Genomic DNA, 19,836 nt, shown 5'->3' with positions numbered 1-19,836 from the left:
CTAACTTTCTCATGCTCTGCATAATTGTGAGGTGGAGGTCCACCATGTATACTGGTTTGGGGGGTTACCGGGTGGACTACTGCATACCTGCTATCTAGGAAGAGGTGAGAGGAAGGATGGACAGTTGGATGGATGAGCAGATGGATAGATAACAGACTTACCAATGAAAATAATTCCGCAAGTTAACATTTTTTTAATGAAAGCAACTTATGCTAAGAGATAGGCATCAAAATCAACAATAATAAGATGAATTCACTTTTGAAGAAATTAAAGTAATTGAACAATCTGGCTAATAAATAGGCTGTTTAGTATCCTCAAAGAAACAAATGAAAGAACAGCATCCTTCGAAAGGAACGGTAAACTACTGACAAATAAAAAGGGAAGAATAAAGTAAGAGTAGAGAGACCCAAAGAATAAAAAGTAGAAATCTTCAGAATAGAAACAGTTTCTGAAAGAAAAACTCTCTATTGGGATAAACTCTAGACTGTACATAGTTGGAAAGAACGGACTATATGAAACATTACTTCAAAGAATTTACACAGATATAATCTTAGGAAGATTAAAAATGAAAGGATCAAGATACAGAGACTATATCAAGAGGCTTCAATAAACATTTAGTGGGAGTTTGGGGGAGGGTAGTGAGAATAGAGTGAATAACAGAGAAGCAATAATTTAAGAGATAATTGTTGAAAGTTTTCCAAATTTTAAGAAAGACAGAAGGCCTTAGATTTAAAGTATGTGCCAAGGGCTGAACAGAGTAAATAAAATAAAATAAATTCAAATTTGGATTATGTTGTGGGAAAACTGCAAAAAAGTTGAGGAAAAAGATAATCAAAAGTAAATGGAGTAGTATCTTCATAATTTTGAACTGGCAAACTAGAATTCTATACCAAACTAAAATCATTAAAAACTTAATGTGAAATAAAGATATTTTTAAATATGCAAAGTCTAAGAAAGTTTACCACCCACAGATCCTTACTGAAACAACTACTAATAGAGGGTTTCCCAACCTAGTATAGTCAAGTTTCGGTTTTTCCAATAGTCATGTATGGATGTGAGAGTTGAACCATAAAGAAGGCAGAATGCAGAATTATTGATGCTTTTGAATTGTGGTGATGGAGAAGACTCTTGAGAGTGCCAAGGAGATCAAACCAGTCAATCCTAAAGGAAATCTACCCTGAATATTCATTGGAAGGAATGATGCTGAAGTTGAAGCTCCAGCACTTTGGCCAACTGATGTGAAGAGCCAATTCACCAGAAAAGACCCTGATGCTGGGAAAGATTGAAGGCAGGAGAAGGGGACAACAGAGGATGAGATGGTTGGATAGCATCAATGACTCAATGGACATGAGCTTGAGTAAACTCTAGGAAATGATGAAGGACAGGGAAACCTGGGGTGCTGCAGTCCATGGGGTTGCAAAAAGTCAGACACAACTTTGCAACTCAACAACAACAAACAACCCAGTAACATTTTGAGCCTGATGTATGGATGTGAGAGCTGGATTATAGAGAAAGCTGAGCGCTGAAGAATTGACGCTTTTGAACTGTGGTGTTGGAGAAGACTCTTAAGAATCCTTTGGACTGCAGGGAGATCCAACCAGTCCATCCTAAAGGAGATCAGTCCTGGGTGTTCATTGGAAGGACTGATGTTGAAGCTGAAACTCCAGTACTTTGGCCACCTGATGCGAAGAGCTGACTCATTTGAAAAGACCCTAATGCTAGGAAAGATTGAGGGCAGGAGGAGAAGGGGATGACAGAGGATGAGATGGTTGGATGGCATCACCGAGTCAATGGACATGAATTTGGGTAGACTCCGGGAGTTGGTGGTGGACAGGGAGGCCCGGCATGCTGCAGTCATGGGGTCGCAAAGAGTCGGACACAACTGAGCGACTGAACTGAACTGACGGAATTCTCTGTAGGGGACTGTCTTGTACGCTGCGGGATGTTTAGCAGCATCCCAGGTCTCTACCCAGTAGATGCCAGTGGCGACCTCCAGTTGTGATGATACGTGTCCAGACATCACCCAGTGTCCTCTGGGGAGCAAAACTGCCGCTGGTTGAGAACCACTGTACTAATGATCTTCAGCAATAAGAAAACTAAACCCAAAGGGAAGATGTGAGAAGAAAAGTACTAATAAATTAATAAAATACATTGCTATTTTAATTTACTATAAAAATAATGAACTTTTAAGTTATATTTGGCTTCCTAAAAAGGTGAAACAAGTTGCAGAGAGGAATAACACAAAAGCTGTGTTAAGAAATGCGTAAAGGCATTGTTTCATTGGAAGAAGAAAGATAATAGCTAACTTTAGATTCTGTTAGGAAAAAAAACTATTAAGTATAATCTAAGGGTAAAATAGACATAACAAGCTAAGGGTGAAAAAGAATGTTGAAATAAGTGTAAATATATGAAATAATATATCATTATATGGTAATTGTATCAGTAGTTACAACACATATATAAAAGGATTAAACTCTCCTATTAAAAACCTGAAAAGAAAACAACAGATTGGCTTTAAAACAAAATCCAGCTATATTATGTTTACAAATAAATTTCTCTCTCAGCCCAGTATCCAGTCATCTAGTTATGCCTCCAAAGGCAACACGGTTGCCAGTTTCTTATATTCTTTCAAGGTTCTTATATCCTTGGGAATGAGTGTATACATGTGTATGTAAATATATGTGTATGTACCAGGATATATGTATTATAACAAATTAAAAATTTAAAAACAGTTTTTGCTTTATAGAAAATTGTAAAGATAATATTCCACACCAGTTTTCTTGCCTGTATTTCTGGGAAGCTTTAAAGTAAATTTAATGTTGAAGAAGAAAATTCCTCTTACCACAGTCCCTGAATAATTAGCCTCCTTTTTCTTGAAGATTTCTAATTTCTATGACCTAAAAAAATTATCTTACTTCATATGTGACTTAATTGCAAGCTGCCTCAGTTCCTTTTTGGAGAAATTTGATTTTGGAGGTACTTTGTTTATAAATTATAAATGTGAAATAATTTTTAAATTCTATAGCACTGAACTGAAATGTATTTCATCGTAAAAGAAGATACACAAACAATGCACAATCACTAAATTAAATTAAAAAAATAATCTCTTTCCTTCCCCCCAAACAGGCAGCAATTTGAAAAATATCTGCCCAGCAGCCACACATCACTCAATGTGGGTTCAATCCCTGGGTCAGGAAGATCCCTTGGAGGAGGAAATGGCAACCCACTCCAGTATTATAGCCTGGGAAATCCCATGGACAGAGGACAGTCCATGGGGCTGCAAAAGAGTCGGACATGACTGAGCGACTAAACAACAACAAAGAGTAACAAGTGGAAGAGTGAAACTTTTCACTGGCTTGTGATTCATGCTTTAACCGCGAGAAACCTACAGATTATTAGCATTTAATCCATGGAGTACCTTACCCCAATCCTGATTTACAAAATAATAATTTTACATGTTTAGACTATATTATTTATATTATAGGATATTTTACATAATTATAGATTTTTAATTGATAGATTTTTTTATCCAAAAATGATTGTGCCAATTTTTAAAAAAAAAAGCAGAAGTGGACATTCAATTTAAATGAAAATTGAAAAAATAATTATACTGATAAGCCATTAGACTTACGTTTTTCCATTCCATTCCACAATCTTGGTAAAGTTAAGGTAATTGTCTTCTCCAGTTAGAAAAACATAGTCTCCATCATTAGTCCCATTTTTCTGAAAATAAGTAAATATGGTTATTTAAGATAACTGTGATGGTTCATTTTATGTGTTAACTTGGCTAGGCTATGGTGCCTAGTTGTTTGGCCAAACAATACTCTAGATGTTGCTATATACTGTAGATGTGATCAGTTCAGATTTAGTAAAGGAGATTACTGTTGATAATGTACATAGGTTCGTTTAATCAGCTGAAAGCTTTAAAAGCAAATTCTGAGGTTTCCCGGAGGAAAAAGAATTCTCTCCTCAAGACTACAGCATAGAAATCCTGCCTGTCCCACAGATTTCAGACTTGCCACTTGGCAGCCCCCACAATCATATAAGCCAATTCCTTAATCCTGGGTTTGCCAGGAAGTTCATCTGGGTTTTTCCATAACATCCTAGGGGAAAAGCAAAATGAACTTTCTGGCCAACCCAATGTAAATCCCTCAATAAATATACAAATCTCTACTGATTCTGTTTTTCTAGAGAACCCTAAATGATACAGTAACTAGTACATTTAATCTTTATGAAACTGCCCCAGTGGAACCTACATGCCTCATGAGACTGAACCAGAACTAGTGAATAGAGTGACTATTTGTTAAATCCCATATTGGTTCTATTATTACTTTATGGTTTTAAAAAGTTATGAGCCCAATTAAATAATGGACAGAGGATTTGAAGAGACATTTCTCCAAAGAAATTATCCAAATAACCAATAAAAACATGAAAAGATGCTCAATATCATCAGTTATTAGAAAAATGCAAATTAAAACCATGATGAGATACAATTTCATATCCATGAGGATGACAATTTTTTAAAAACGGAAAAGACCAAGTGTTGGTGAAGATGTGGAGAAACTAGAGCCTTTCTACACTGATGGTGTGAATGTAAAATGTGGCAGTTGCTATGGAAAACAGTTTGTCAGCTGGTCAAAAAGTTATACATAATGCTGCCATAAAACTCCAAAATTCCACTTCTATAATATCCCCAAGAGAATTCTATTCTAAAATTTATATCTAATGGTCATACAAAAACCTGTACACAAATGTTCATAGCAGCATTATTCTTAATTGCCGTAAGTATAAATAAATCAAATATACATCAACTGAAGAATGGATAAACAAAGTGTGGTATATCCATACAACAGAATATTACTCGGCCACGAAAAAGAATGGGGTGCTGATATATGCTACAACATGGGTGTGAAATCATTTATATGATTTCATATAGATTCCATTCCATTTATATGTCTGTCCACAATAGGCATATCTATAGAGAGAGACAGTATATTCAAGTTACCAGGAACTGGTGGGAATGAGGAATGGAAGAGACTGCTAACAGTCTGTGGGTTTTGGGGTAGGTGATAAAAAATGTTCAGGAATTACACAGTGGAGGCAGTTGCACAACTATGTGAATATAATAAAAGCCACTGAATTGTATACTTTTCAATGCTGAATTTTATGTTAAGTGAATTACATCTCAATTAAAAAATAAAAAAGCATAAATCCAGGGCCAGGACCTAACTATACTTGAATAGAAAAAAGTGGTATTAATATAATTCCATTCTTCAACCAAAATTTTCTTGAGTTGCATATTCTTCCCAAGTTACACTTCTTAATGGCACAGATACTCTGTACATTCTTACAAGCTCTTCACCTGGGATGGAATTTTGGTTTCTGGGAAATAGCAGGGGTTACTCTGAAACATTTAAATGTTTAACCACTTAGCTTAGACCACATTTGAGTTAAGTGGAGGACCTCAAGAAGCAACATACACTTTTTTTCAGTATTTTGGTCTGTTTCTTTTCAGTCTTTTTTCTACAGAAAATTTGTTTATAGAACTTATACATATATATATATATATGTAATATACATATGCATAGCATAGGCTATACACAATTTTTATACATATATACAATTTCTTTAGTTATGTATATAACATATTTCTTGTATTATTAAAACTTCTTCCTAGGTACAACCTAATGACTTCATATTAGGTGGAAATAATTTAACCACTTTCTTATTACTGAATATCTAGTTTAAAAATTTTTGCTATTATGAATAATGTATTCATATCTTTATGACTAAAAACTTTTCTGTGCTTTTATTTTCTAAATAGACCAACTAAAAGTGATAAGAGAACATTAACATTTTTAAAGCTTTTGAAACATATTACCAAGTTGTTCAAGATCACTCAGTGGAAAGAGTAAGATACATCAATTTACATTCCTCAGATGCCTTTTGTTAAACTTTGCTTATTGGGTCAACAAAAAAAGGGTTCCTTATTTCTTTTTGCATTTCTGTATTCAGTGAGGTTGAATTCTTTTTTCATTCAATCATTTGCCTTAAAGAACATTCATACCCTTTTGAATTCTTTTCAATTTTTTTTTTTTTTTTTTTTGCCTACTTGGGTTCTTTTTGTCACAATATTATTTCACCAACTATGTCAGTATGTCAACACTGTCCACGTACACAATAGTCACATTGTGTTCCACATATGAAGTTTTATACGACTTTAAGATACGAGAAGGGACCTCTCTTTGAGAGCAACAATGTGAACATACAATAACTTAGAAGCATATTCACACAAAAGAATGCTGAACTACCAAACTTTAAAAAGACGTATGTGTTACTTCTTGCAGTCCCCCAACTAACTTGAATGTAGGTGAAGCTAAGTGGGTAAGCATTTAAATATTTCAGAGTCACTCAAAGAGTTCTCCCCAACTGTTAGTGGCCCAAGAGTCAGACACAGAATATCAATGCTTCCTTGTTACTCACTAGAACGTTTGTTATTGGAGGACAAATAGGAATAAATAGGTTTTGTGTAATTGCAGTAGGGATGTGGGTTGGATACAAGGAACATATTACTGCAGGAAGTTGAGAAATGTTCTGAGAATAAGACTTCATTCATACTGTTAGCATAATACATGCATAATGCATCCATGCAGTAGGACTGGCTGACCTCTCGAAGATACTTCCCAGCCACCATCATTTTATATAACACATCCAAGAATCCACACTCTCTGGGAGGTGCTTGAACTCTTTTATGCCAAGGAAAACAGAGGTACCTTAAAATCAACAGGTACGGATATCCTGACTGGCTTTCCAGTATGCAACTAAGAGTCACTCAGCCAGGTCTCTTGCTCTCAGAAGCTCTGTGTCAACACACTGCCTGTACCATCTCTTCCTACTTACTCTCACACTCTGTCCTGCCATTTAAAGATGAAACAACCAAATCATTCGATTGTTTCATCGTTAAAGTCTTTGAAGGAAAAAAATGTTCGATGGCCTTAACTGAGGTTTTCTTCTTTAGTCACAAGGCGCAGGGGAGCAGGTGGAATGGTCTAGGGGAACAGAGGGTAATGTGGTAGATGTCCCTGGGATGAAGGAAAGACTGGAGGCCAGGCTCAGACAGGTGCAGAGCAGTAGGTGCCAGCAAAGTGCACAAGCCCACGGTCTGTCCCAGTCTTGAATGAATGGCAGCCCAAGGGTGGACCTCTGTACTGCCGGAGATAGAGTCAGTATTTGGCTAGAGCAGATAAAAAATTAAACAAAAAACACCTTTGCCTTTTGAAAACAACAGGAGAGAGAGTTTATTTGGCTCCGAAATGGAAACATATACCAGTCATTCATATTATTACTAATTCAAGGTCTTCTTTTCCGAGTGAGTCACAGAAAAGAAAAAACAGGTTCCTGAAATGTGTGTTGCAATCTATAGTTTGCAAAGCACTTTTGTGGACTCTCATTTTGGCTATTTCAAACAAGCTTTGAAGTGTGGATACCTTTAGTCTCAAGTTACAAATGATGAAACCGAGGCTCAGAAAAGTCCCTTGGTTATTAAACTAAATAGTCAGGACGTGGATCCAGACCCTCTGAGTCAATGTCTCATGCTTTTTTCCTGAATGTGGGAAATGCATGCCAGGTACTAATCCAACTGAGCAATGCTAGGGTTTTTTCACTAATGGGGTTTTGTAGGGTTACAGTGGAGGCAGAGAAAAAAAACAAAACAAAACAAAAATAAAGTAAATCAACACATTCTTCCTGTGGGAAAGCAAAAGTACCAATTTCTTAAATCAGCCTGTAAATGTGAGTTACATTTTTAACAGGTATTTAAGGATATTAGTTATAAGTCAGAGGCATGCATGCATGCTAAGTTGCCTCAATCATGTCCGCCTCTTTGTGACCCCATGGACGGTAGCCCACCAGGCTCCTCTGTCTACAGGATTCTCCAGGCAAGAATACTGGAGTAGGTTGCCATGCCCTCCTCCAGGGGATCTTCCTGACCCAGAGATCAAACCCACATCTCTTATGTCTCCTGCGTTGGCAAGTGGGTTCTTTACCACTAGCGACACCTGGGAAGCCCCATAAGTCTGCTGCTGCTGCTAAGTCACTTCAGTTGTGTCCAACTCTGTGTGACCCCATAGACGGCAGCCCACCAGGCTCCCCCATCCCTGGGATTTTCCAGGCAAGAACACTGGAGTGGGTTGCCATTTCCTTCTCCAATGCATGAAAGTGAAAAGTGAAAGTGAGTCGTTCAGTCTGATGAGGTCAGTGTAAAAACAAAAAGCAAGCTATACAACGAAAATTATCAGAGAAGTACTGAAGTATGAGGAACAGAATCTACTTGGCAGATGGGTGGTAGCCTTTGTATCTCTCTGTAGGGAGTTTCCCTGAAATTATTTCTAGACAGGAAATTAGTCACAATTTAACAAGAAATCAGTGCTTCCTCTGGTCCCACGGAAGCTGGGCTCCTCCTGTCAGATGGAACTTTGCAGGGAACATCGATTCAGTCTGCTTGCCCAGAGTGAAGGATTTGGGGTTGGTGGGACCGTAGTCCTAGGATCCTCCTCCTCTTGTGAAGGTAATATCTAAAAGTTGTTTACCATTTTGTTTGAATTGTTTTTAAGTGTTATATATCCCTGATGGTACAGGGGCTGTGTTACCACCATTTACCAACTGAAATGCTAAGAGATTACAGAGTGAGGTGATATTCTTAAGTAGTTAGAGCCAGAGAATAACCACAAATTTAAAGATGGGGAAATTAATCACAATTACATATCCTGCCCTGAACCTACCCTCTCTTCCTGAGTTTAAGTTTGTCATTTGCCAACCTTTCAACTATCCATTTTACTTAAGGTTTTTGGGGTGGGGGGGGCGGCAGGAGGATACAGACTTTAATTGCTTTTAGGTGGCACTAGCAGTAAAAAACCCACTTGCCAATGCAGATGTGAGACACGCGGGTTCGATCCCTGGGTGGGGAAGATCCCCTAGAGAAGAGAACGGCAACCCACTCCAGTATTCTTGCCTGGAGAATTCCATGGACAAAGGAGCCTGGAGGGCTACAGTCCATGGGGTTGCCATGAGCTGGACAGGAATGAGCAACTAACACTTTCACTTTTAGTTTATTTCAAGCTCAGGCAGTTAATAACATATACTTCAAGTAATAATTACTTGAATGCTGATATTTTTGGTTTGCTCAGTTGTGTCCGTCTCTTTGCGACCCCATGGATTACGCAGTCCATGGGATTCTCCAGGCTAGAATACTGAAGTTGGTAGCCTTTCCCTTCTCCAGGGGATCTTCCCAACTCGGGGACTGAACCCATTGCAGGCAGATTCTTTACCAGCTGAGCCACCAAGGAAGCCCAAGAATACCAAAGTAGGTAGCCTATCCCTTCTCCAGTGGATCTTCCCGACCCAGGAATCGAACCAGGATCTCCTGCCTTGGAGGTGGATTCTTTACCAGCTGAGCTACCAGGGAAGCACATTTTTTTGGTTGCAAATCAACGTAAATAAAATCTGCAAAGAAATGATGCAAAATTCCACTTATAAGCTAAATAAATCATAGGTGAGGGGCACATGGAGTTTCAAATTATCCAACATCTTTCACAAGTGAGATGTCTGAAAACATAATAAGTACTTCCCATCCCTAATGTACTATCACATCCCTATTTAGTTTCTCATTTGCCTTTGTCAGGCTGATCTATGGGTTTAGTCTCTAAGCCATCAAAACAAGATTTGACACTGATCACTCATATTTATGACACTTTGAAAGATTGATGGCACAGCCCCACTTCATACATTTTTTCACACTCATTCAAAGTCAGTGATGGTAGCATGTTGAAATTGTGGGAGAAGTTTTTCTTCCCCAACTAAAGCACTTTCTTACTTTTCACATACTCTACAAGTGATTCACCCAAAGTGAAGATATAATCTGGCTTGGAATGCCCTCCTCTTCAGCTGAACACACAGTTTCTGAAAAGAAAAATCGACTTACCCCATAAAACAGGCCAAAATAAGGAGAGATGTCGTGTTTGAAAGCACTGATGAGGGATAAGATTTCATCTTTGTAACCCCAGAGCAGTTCATCCACCGTGTGGGTCACAAAGAGCTTCTGCCGATAGGCCTTCAGAAGGGCCTCGATGAGATCCCGGAGTAAGGGCAGCTGGGTCCATTCCATGGCAGTCTGAGGAGCACAGGCAAATTCAGACAGCTGTGTCTGCACCCCACCCACCTACTGCCCCTTCAGCAAAGGGGGCTGCAGACCTAAATATAAGTGTTGAGATCAAACAGCTGAAAAATCAGCCAGTGAGCACCTCTCTGGCTGAATGTGAAGAATAAATCTCTTCTTTCTCAGTAGTACATTTTGTAAATGTGATCCTCACTTGCAACCCAGGAACCGCAGAAAGGGAACAACTCTTGCAACACACTGGCATCTTTGCCACAAGGTGGCACCATCTTCCTCCTGATCAGGGCTAGAGGGTGGGGGCGCCCCCATAAACTGCCCTATTAGGCAGCTGGGCTAGGCTTGATCTGGGGTCTAATACTTTCCAGGTCCTGGGTCCACCATAATTGTCCAGGCGCATATGTAGTGGTCACCTAGGAGGTAGGATGGGAGCCTCTGAGGGAATGAGTAGTAGTTTCTTGGGCCTCATGTATTTTACTAGCTACAATTGCCATTAAAAACAGAGCCCAATAAATCATACTAGGTTGTCTTCAACAGCCCAGTCTCTGCTATTTAAAAGGAGGTGGGGGAAAGTCAATACATAGTTTGAGGATTTAAAAAAATCCATCATAGCAAGCTAAATATGTACACACTACTATATTTAAAATGGATAACCAACAAGGACCTATTGTGTGGAACTCTATTCAGTGTTATATTGTGCCAGCCTGGATGGGAGGGGAGTTTGGAGGAGAATGGATACATGTCTGTGTATGGCTGAGTCCCTTCACTGTTCACCTGAAACTATCACAACACTATTAACCTGCTGTACCTCAATACAAAATAAGAAGCTAAAAAAAAAAGTAGCAAGCAAATTCTATTGCTAGAGTTTCTGAACCAAAACAAGAGGGAAAATAAACACTTTAAATATGATCAGCTGCCCTCCAAAATCCTACAGACATGCTTATTTGCACAAGTCTCATCCTGAACACACAGGAAGAAACTGAAAAAAAAATCTTAAAATTTGCACTTTGTTACCATTTGAAAAGACCACATTTGAAAGACCTCAGAGTCTAAAATGAACTTTAAAGAACGGAAGGGGATATATATATATATATACACACACATATATATATACATACTAAAAGCATTAAAATATATACATATTTCAAAATATATATATATTTACACCCACATATATAACTTAATAGCTCCTAAAGGTAAAATTGTAATGGACTTAGCTTTTTCCTTTCTTCTAAAATACACAATAATGAGATTTAAAATGCCTACTTACCAATGCAGGAATATTTAATGTTCTAAGTAAGTCAATTTTCGGGTCTCCAACAGATTTGTCTCGTTCAAAAACATAGGCCTTGTTGCTCACAGCAGATATTGTTGTTCCATTATCTCCAAATTGAATATCGTCCTTGTTTCTGAGTTCCCTAAAAGAAAGAAAAGGATCTTGTTTGAAAATAGGCAACATTTTGTTAAGTAATACACTTTTCATTTCTTTCATCATCAAAGTTATTTCCACACATTCTCAGTATACTGGGAGAAACTGCAGATACTGGAGATTCCAGCTATAACGTGGGAAGGAAATAAGACCCCAGAGAGAGTCAAAAACCTGTTGCTTTCCTTCTTTTCCCCATAATTTGGAAAAGCAATCTGGGGTTACTTTGACTAGGCAATCAAAGCCAATAACTCTGTCTGAGGTTATAGTTTGGTTCCAAAACATTTTCAGACTTTTCAGTTCATTGATTCAGTTTCCATTTCAATGTGTCTACCAGTGTCTTTTTATTTCTAAGGTGAATTCAACTGAAAATTAATTTAACAAAATGAATGCCCAAGGCTTAGTCAATGAGAGGAGTTCACTCCTGGTTTTGACATCCAGTTCAGCCTGGTTCAGGAGAGTGCCCCCAAATGAGGTATTGGCAGTTAGTAGGAAGTGCCTATTGCCAGGCCTGAGATTAGGGTGAGGGAAATGATGCACCTGTCTTGGGTACAAAATGTAAGAGGGGCCCAAACACTCCATAATCAAAATAAATAATATTTTAATGCAATTTAAAAAATCAAAATTAATGCCAAAAATTCATGATGAGCAAAATATCAGAATTTTACATAAAAACAGGACTGACGTCTTGTTCATTAAATGCCTCATGCCAGTCGTGAACCTGCCTGGTCCACAGAAGATGGTCATTAAATGCCCATGTTTTTCCTTCTTTCCCATGGCTGCGTACTATTTTTCCTGTTCCATCTAGGGCTGTGCTGTCTTACCTGGTCGGCCTGTGTCTGCTGAACCTTTGAACTGGGGCTAATTGGAACTGAAATGTGTTTTAAGGGTAACATACAAATCAGATTTCAAAAACAGTACCAAAAAAAAAAGGAATGCAAAATATCTCAGTGTTTTACTATCAATTACATGTTGAAGGGATACTATTTTATTCTATTTTTAAATTGAAGTATAGTTGCTGTGCAGTGTAAGTTACAGGTTTACAATATAGTGATTCACAATTTTAAAAATTAATTTATAGTTATTATAAAGTATTGGCTACATTCCCTGGGTTGTATAATATAACCTTGTAGCTTATTTTATACCTAATAGTGTGTACCTGTTACTACCCCACCCTTAAGACTAGCCCTTGCTCCTGCCCCACTGGTAACCACTAGTTTGTTCTCTATATCTGTGAGACTACCTCTTTTTTGTTATATTCACTACTTTGCTGTATTTTTCAGATTCCACATAGAAGTGATATCATACAGTAATTTACCTTGCTCCGACTTATCTCACTTAGCATAATGCCCTTTAAGTACATCTAAGTTATTGCAAATGACAAAATTTTGTTCTTTTTTTTTTTTACAGCTGAATAGTACTCAATTGTATATGTGTATGTTTGTGTGTGCGTATACATATCACATTTTTACCCATTCAAAAATGACACTATTTCAGAATGAGTAAAATAAACATATACTATTAAAATTAATTGCATGTTTCTTTTTACTTTTTTGAATGTGGCTACTAGAAAAATGCTGCTAGAAAATGCTACTAGAAAAATGCTACTACTAAGGTGGCTACTAGAAAAATCTGAAATGCATATGTGATTCATATTATATTTCCATTGAACAGAGCTAATTTAGAATTTATAATTCTGACACAGGCATTGGGCAACGGGGTTACTCACCACCTCCTCCAGAGGCCTTTCCTGACCACAGTCACAAGCTGGGTTTCTCATCTCTATACCACGCCTCTGGCACTCAGTCATAAACTGCTTAATGACCTCATTTAGAATGTAAATAAATAATCTTAACATCTCAGGTAGATTGTAAGTTAAGTTTTTTTTTCCTCCCCCTTGGAAAAGGGTATCTGGATAATTTTAATGCTGTAATATAAATCTGAAAACTGTTTTGAAGGCCCTCAAATATAATCATTTCATCACTTAATATAGTCATTGATCAAAAACAGCTCTGTGGGGTTTCTCTGGTGGCTCAGTTGGTAAAGAATCCACCTGCCAGTGCGGGAGATGCAGGCTTGATCCCTGATCTGTAAGGAAGATCCAGAAGTTGCTCCCTGCCTTGGAACAGCCAAGCCCGTGCACCACAGCTAGTGAACCTGTGCTCTAGTGGCCAGGAGTCACGACTACTGAAGCCTCGCAGGCCTACAGCCTGTACTTAGAAACAAGAGAAGCCACGGCAATGAGAAACCAGCGAACAACTAGACAGCAGCCCCCGCTTACTGCAACCAGAGAAAAGCCCTCGTAGCAGCGAAGACCCAGCACAACCAAAATAAATAAATAAAATTAAAAAACAAAAACCCAGCTCTGTGATGACCTAGAGGGGTGGGATGGGGGCTGGAAGAGAGGTTCAAAGGGAAGGGATCTATGTATATATACAGCTGACTCACATAGTTGTACAACAGAAATGAACCCAACATTGTAAAGCAATTATACTACAATTTAAAAAAGTGGGGGGTGGGAAGGAAAAGAAACCAGTATGCCTCTTAAACCTGTTCTAGATTTTAAAATAATAAGACAAGCAAACAAGAAACAAATGCTTACCTACATGTGCATGAAAGTAGATGAGTCTCTGTTTTTCTCTAGTACTAAACAGTAAGTTATGCACAGTAATATAAATATCTGAGACTGCACAGCTCTTCCAAAGGTTTGACCACACTATGCTTTTTGATTTCACAGAGGACTCTTGAGAGTCCCTTGGACAGCAAGATCAAACCAGTCAACCCAAAAGGAAATCAACTGTGAATATTCATTGGAAGGGCTGATGCTGAAGCTGAAGCTCCAATACTTTGGCCACCTGATAGGAAGAGCCAACTCACTGGAAAAATCCCTGATGCTGGGAAAGACTGAAGGCAGAAGGAGAACGAGACGACAGAAGAGGAGACGGTTGGATGGGATCATCGACTCAATGGACATGAGTTTGAGCAAACTTGGGGAAATAGTGAAGGACAGGGAAGCCTGGAGGGCTGCAGTCTGTGGGGTTGCAAAGCGTCGGACGTGACCTTGAGCAACTGAACAATAACAAAACTACCTGCATATGGTCCCTGCTACTTACAAGCTGATAATAAATCCTACTGATGTCAAAGGTCCAGGACAGCACAGGCTCAGAATACAGTTTACTATTTGCTAATCACAATGATGGTTCTAGTCACTCAGAAAAGGTCGAGTTATGCCCCCATGAGTTATTTTAATATGGCAGGAAAATAAATGATTGATTTGAGATTACTTCATTTAAAATCATTTTTAAAGAAGTTTTTACTTTTTAAAATAAACAAACAAAAAAAATTTTTTTTAAACCCCTGAAGGTTCAGGCAAAAACCTCACCTCACAAAAGGCAAACAATAATGCCTGAGATCAGGAAATCAAAAGCAATCATTTTAATCAGTTGAAAAACTAACATCTCTGCGGTATCTAATTTCTCAGAGGTGTTGGATAAACTAGATACATTCAATATCACCACATAATCCTATCTCCCTTGTCGTTTCTGTCCTCCATTCACCCAAGGCTCTCTGTTGAGGATTCCTGTAAGAAGTGGCTGAACACACTGGGTAAAGTGCGGCTTGAGATCTGACTGCCAGGCTTTGCATTTAATCCTGGCTTCATCTGTTACTAGCTTCATGCCTTGGTTTCCTCATCTATCAAGTGGAAATAATAGCATCCCTTCCTTGTAAGGCAGGCTTCCCTGATGGCTCAGACGGTAAAGAATCCGCCTGCAATGCAGGAGACCCGGATTTGATCCCTGGGTCAGGAAGATCCTCTGGAGAAGGGAATGACTACCCACTCCAGTATCCTTGCCCGGAGAATTCCATGGACAGAGGAGCCGGGGCGGGGTGGCGGGAGGGGGCACAGTCCATGGCGTCGCTAAGCGTTGGTCATGACTGAGTGACTAACACTCTCACTTTCCTTGTAGGGCTGCCATGAGAATTAAACCCACAGAAGCTTGTCATCCAGTCAGAATACTACCGAGCACATACCAAGTGCTTTAGGAAACATTAGCTTCTAGTACCAAATGGGAGGGGGGCTTGTGCTAAGTTCTCCAGATGCAGAGATGTTAAGATCTGGGTCCTGTCCTCAGAATCCAAGGCAGAGCGGAGCAGGCTGCTGTTGACAGGACTAGCTCACAGGTAGGAAGAGCTCTGACGCTGACCCCAAGGTGTCAGGCCAGAGTAGGGGCGGCGACTGGAAACGGCGCCCCGGGGGAACGCGGGGCAAGAGCGCACTCAGCTCTGCAAGGAGTCAGCTCCCAGGTGGGGGGTGAAGGGGCTCCCGAACAGAGAAGCAGAGCGAGAACGAGGCAGGCGGCGCCCCACAGCCGCACAGGATGTGTTTCTTAAGTGGAGCGCGAGAAAACTGCGGTGGGGCGGAAGGTTACACACGGCGGAGGCGGTTTAGAAAGAGCAGCCCGCCGCTTGGGGGCGTGGCTGGGAAGGGTCGAGGGGCGGGCCCCCAAGACAGGGCGGAGCGGGGAGGCGGGCCGAGTCCGGGTCGGGGCCGCGCGGTCCGAACCTTCCGGCCCCACTGCCTTGGTCGGCCGGGTTAAAGACTGGAAGCCGGAGCCCAGAGCAGAACAAAGAGAAAACGCACTGGATCCAGGGTGGTGGTAGCCCATGTTTGTTAGAGGTGTACAAGAAACAGCTTTACTCTTGAAGATGGAAATGGTTCCTCCATCCTCCAAGTGCCACCCTGATTTGGCTGGCTCATCAGGACTGTACGTGCATTTAAAGCCCACCTGGTCACTTCCTTTTTGTACAGGATAAAAAGGCAGATATTTTTCTTCCTTTTGATTTTTAAAAAAATCTGATTTAGCTAAAAAGCTATTTCTATTTCTATTTGGAGGGGGGAAAAAAAGATCAGAAAAGAGCCAGTCGGATTTATAAAAAAAGAGATAAGCATTCTCTTAAAATAATGGAAACAATAACCATGGCATTTAAATTTTTTCTATCATCTCTTTGGCATTTATATAGTTTGGCTCAGAGTTGAGGTAAAAACCAAAGGAATAACAGAACAGCATTTGAAACTTTAAATAGAATTCCTACCTTGGCTAAATTGCGAGGAAACAAATCCATAAGAAATTAAATGGCCCGGGGGAGGAGGGGGGGCGGGCGAATACAAGAAAATAGACTTAAACCTTTGAAGGAAGTATGACTTTTCAAGCTCAGAAATGATAGAAATGTTCATTAAAGAAGAGATTTGGTTACATGTAAATCTTTAAAAGGCAAACAACAGACAAACAGTTGCCACAATTATAACAAAGGATTAATATCATTATTATATAAAAAGTTTATAAATCCCATGAATACACCCAGTTTCCCAGATAGGAAAACTGGGAAAGGACAAGAACTAACAAAGTGAAAACACAACTGGTTGGCAAACATGAGGAGAACATTGAATCCACGTGGTAATCAAAGGATGGAACAAGAACTGACCAACATGTCTAAGAAGAAGTGAGTGGGGAAGTGTAGTAATATATTCCTTCCAGCTCTTGAGTATTATCACAAAAATGTATTTGTATAAACAAGACAAAGACATACATGGGAAAATACCTATCACCTAATATTAAGTGAGTAGAATATAGACGTATGTATATGAACATGCTTCCCAGGTGGTGCAGTGGTAAAGAATCTGCCTGCCAATGCAGCTAAATGAAGGCAACTTAGGTTTGATCCCTGGGTTAGGAAGATTCCCTGGAATAGGAAATGGCAACCACTCCAGTATTCTTGACTCGGAAATTCCATGGTCAGAGAAGCCTGATGGGCTACAGTCCATGAGGTCACAAAGCGTCGGACACAGCTGAGTGACTGAGCATGCACACACGCACATGAACATAAATAAGTATATACAGTATAACCATGTAAAAGTGAAACCCATTCATGGAAAAACGAGGATATATCCATTAGCACTGGTTATCTTTGAGACAGTGAAACCATGGAGGGTAGCAGTAGTTTTTTAATTTACTGTGCTTTCAACTTTATCTTTGCTACTTATATATATTATTTTTATAATATAAAATATAGTTTACACCTTTAAAGGTAATGCCGTATATGATGCCTGGAGAATCCCAGGGACGGGGGAGCCTGGTGGGCTGCCGTCTATGGGGTCACACAGAGTCAGACACGACTGAAGCGACTTAGCAGCAGCAGCAGCTGTATATGATATTGTACATGTTGATTACTTTATAATCCAGTATAACTTAATGGTCAGTGAATTAAAAAAAAACACTTATGAAATGCTTATCTCTCACATCTTTTTCCTTATTATCAAAGCAGTAATATGACATTATAAAAGAAATTAACAATCCAAACAGCAAAACTCAGAAAGTAAAAAAGGAGATACTTATTGGGATATTGTAAATTTAGTAACTACATCTTAGAAACATGAACATGACTTGAGAGGGCCTTTGGACAAATAAACTTTTTAAATGCTTGAAATGTCAAATAGTAGGCAAAATACAAACAGAAACCTGACAAAATGAAAAACCTCAAAAAGGATGCAAAAGTCACTGAAGACACAAATTTAGGCAACTAGGTCACTAAGCAATAGGATCACGAGGCAAATCAAGTTTGTGTCAACAGACCTGTCCCAGGACTGCTCAATCCACAGCTTAATAAAAATGTAAAAAAACACATACATTCCTTAAACCAGACTGACCGTTTTTTTTTTTTAATCTACGAGTGGAACTTCCACCATATTTTCCCACAAACATTAATATTCTGGACTCATGACTATATGACAACGTTGGGAAACATAACACCGTAAGCTGTGTCCGATCAATCAGTCAAGCCCAGCACTGCCCAGCATGGTCTTCCCCACCGCACAGACTCCCACCCCCAGACCAGTCCATAGTGACCAGTGGGGGACCCCAAGGCCTCCCCTTTTCTGCAGACACACAGCTGACTCAGTCAGGAGGGAACCTGTGAGGCTATCAACTGGCTGGGGGTGGGGGGCGGAGGGGTAGGTTTGGGCAGAGCTTTTGGAAAGTTGTCTTTCCTATGTAGGGTAACAATGGCAAATTCACAAGCGACAGAGATCAGATCCACTAAATGATAACAAAAACCCATCAGAGGGGCTAAAGGCGCATCCTTTGCACTCTCAATGGGGGCGTCGGTTGTGTCTTAGGGCTTCCCAGGTGGTGCTAGTGGTAAAGAACCTGAAGGAGGCATAAGAGATTCAGGTTCAATCCCTCGGTGGGGAAGATTCCCTGTAGGAGAACCCAGGGCAGCCCCTCCAGTGTTCTTGCCTGGAGAATCCGGCGGGCAGAGGAGCCTGGCGGGCTACAGTCCACGGGGTCACAAAGACTGAAGCCGCTGAGCACCGCCATGTCTTACTCGTTATCCCTATTAAGATATTACTTATCAGTGCCAGACAATGGTCCTTTAAATTGAATAAACTTCTAAATTGGTAAATTTTTAGGGAGCCCGTATTATAAACAGCTGTTTTCTTGGTGCCCATGAAAAGAGCAAATTAAAAGGCAGATACAAAAAAATGTAACTTAAGAATTCCCATATTTTAAAACAAAACTATTTGGAAAGCCTTATTTGTGGTCATGGCTTTCCCTTGATGGGTCTTTAGGGTACGAATAAAAATATTAGGTTAATTAACATTGACCAGGTTAATTATCAAGGGAATAGGAAATGCTGAGGAGAAAGTCACAAGACTGCTTCCCAATAAGGTGGAAATTTTATAGGGACTCATCCTTAACCGGATAGAAATCATCCCAACAGGATAGAAATCTTTAGATGGTGATTTTAAAATGGGATAAAAAAAATGGACATTGATGAGATTAAAACAAAGGCTTTAGGGAATTCCCTGGTGGTCTAAGGATTAGGTGGTTAGGATTCTGGGCTTTCACTGCCAATGTCCTGGATTCAATCTCTGATCAGGGAAGTAAGATCTCACAAACCACACAGCACAGCCAAACAAAAACAAAAAACAAATAATCTGAACCAACACTACCTGAAGTTAAATGCACCAAAGAGACCCCTATTGGCCCCTCAACATTAAAGGGGCCCCAAACAAGTCTGATTTATTTACCCCAGTTAAAAAAATTTTTTTTTAATGTTGGAAGAAAATTATACCAAGATACCTGACTAGCAGTTGCTTGGGGTAACATTTGGGACAGTTAATCAAGTTGGGGCTTCCCAGGTGGCGAAGTGGTAAAGAATCTGCCTGCCAACATAGGAGCCG

At 39.6% G+C, this 19,836-nt stretch overlaps 1 protein-coding gene across 1 annotated transcript in view; it reads right to left on the bottom strand.

Moving 5' to 3' along the window:
• Window positions 1-19,836, bottom strand: part of SCARB2 (scavenger receptor class B member 2) — a 79,312-nt gene that overhangs the window by 22,870 nt on the left and 36,606 nt on the right. The window contains exons 3-5 of the mRNA XM_061145756.1: window positions 11,439-11,586; window positions 9,980-10,168; window positions 3,632-3,723 (exon numbers count right to left, since the gene is read on the bottom strand). Coding sequence (XP_061001739.1) covers window positions 3,632-3,723; window positions 9,980-10,168; window positions 11,439-11,586 — 429 coding nt within the window. The remainder of the gene's footprint in view (window positions 1-3,631; window positions 3,724-9,979; window positions 10,169-11,438; window positions 11,587-19,836) is intronic.

The sequence above is a fragment of the Dama dama genome, chromosome 6 (genome assembly GCF_033118175.1).
Source record: "Dama dama isolate Ldn47 chromosome 6, ASM3311817v1, whole genome shotgun sequence".
Classification (NCBI taxonomy): domain Eukaryota; kingdom Metazoa; phylum Chordata; class Mammalia; order Artiodactyla; family Cervidae; genus Dama; species Dama dama.
The sequence above is the reverse complement of the archived record's forward strand: the minus strand, read 5'-3'. Positions and strand labels throughout refer to the sequence as shown.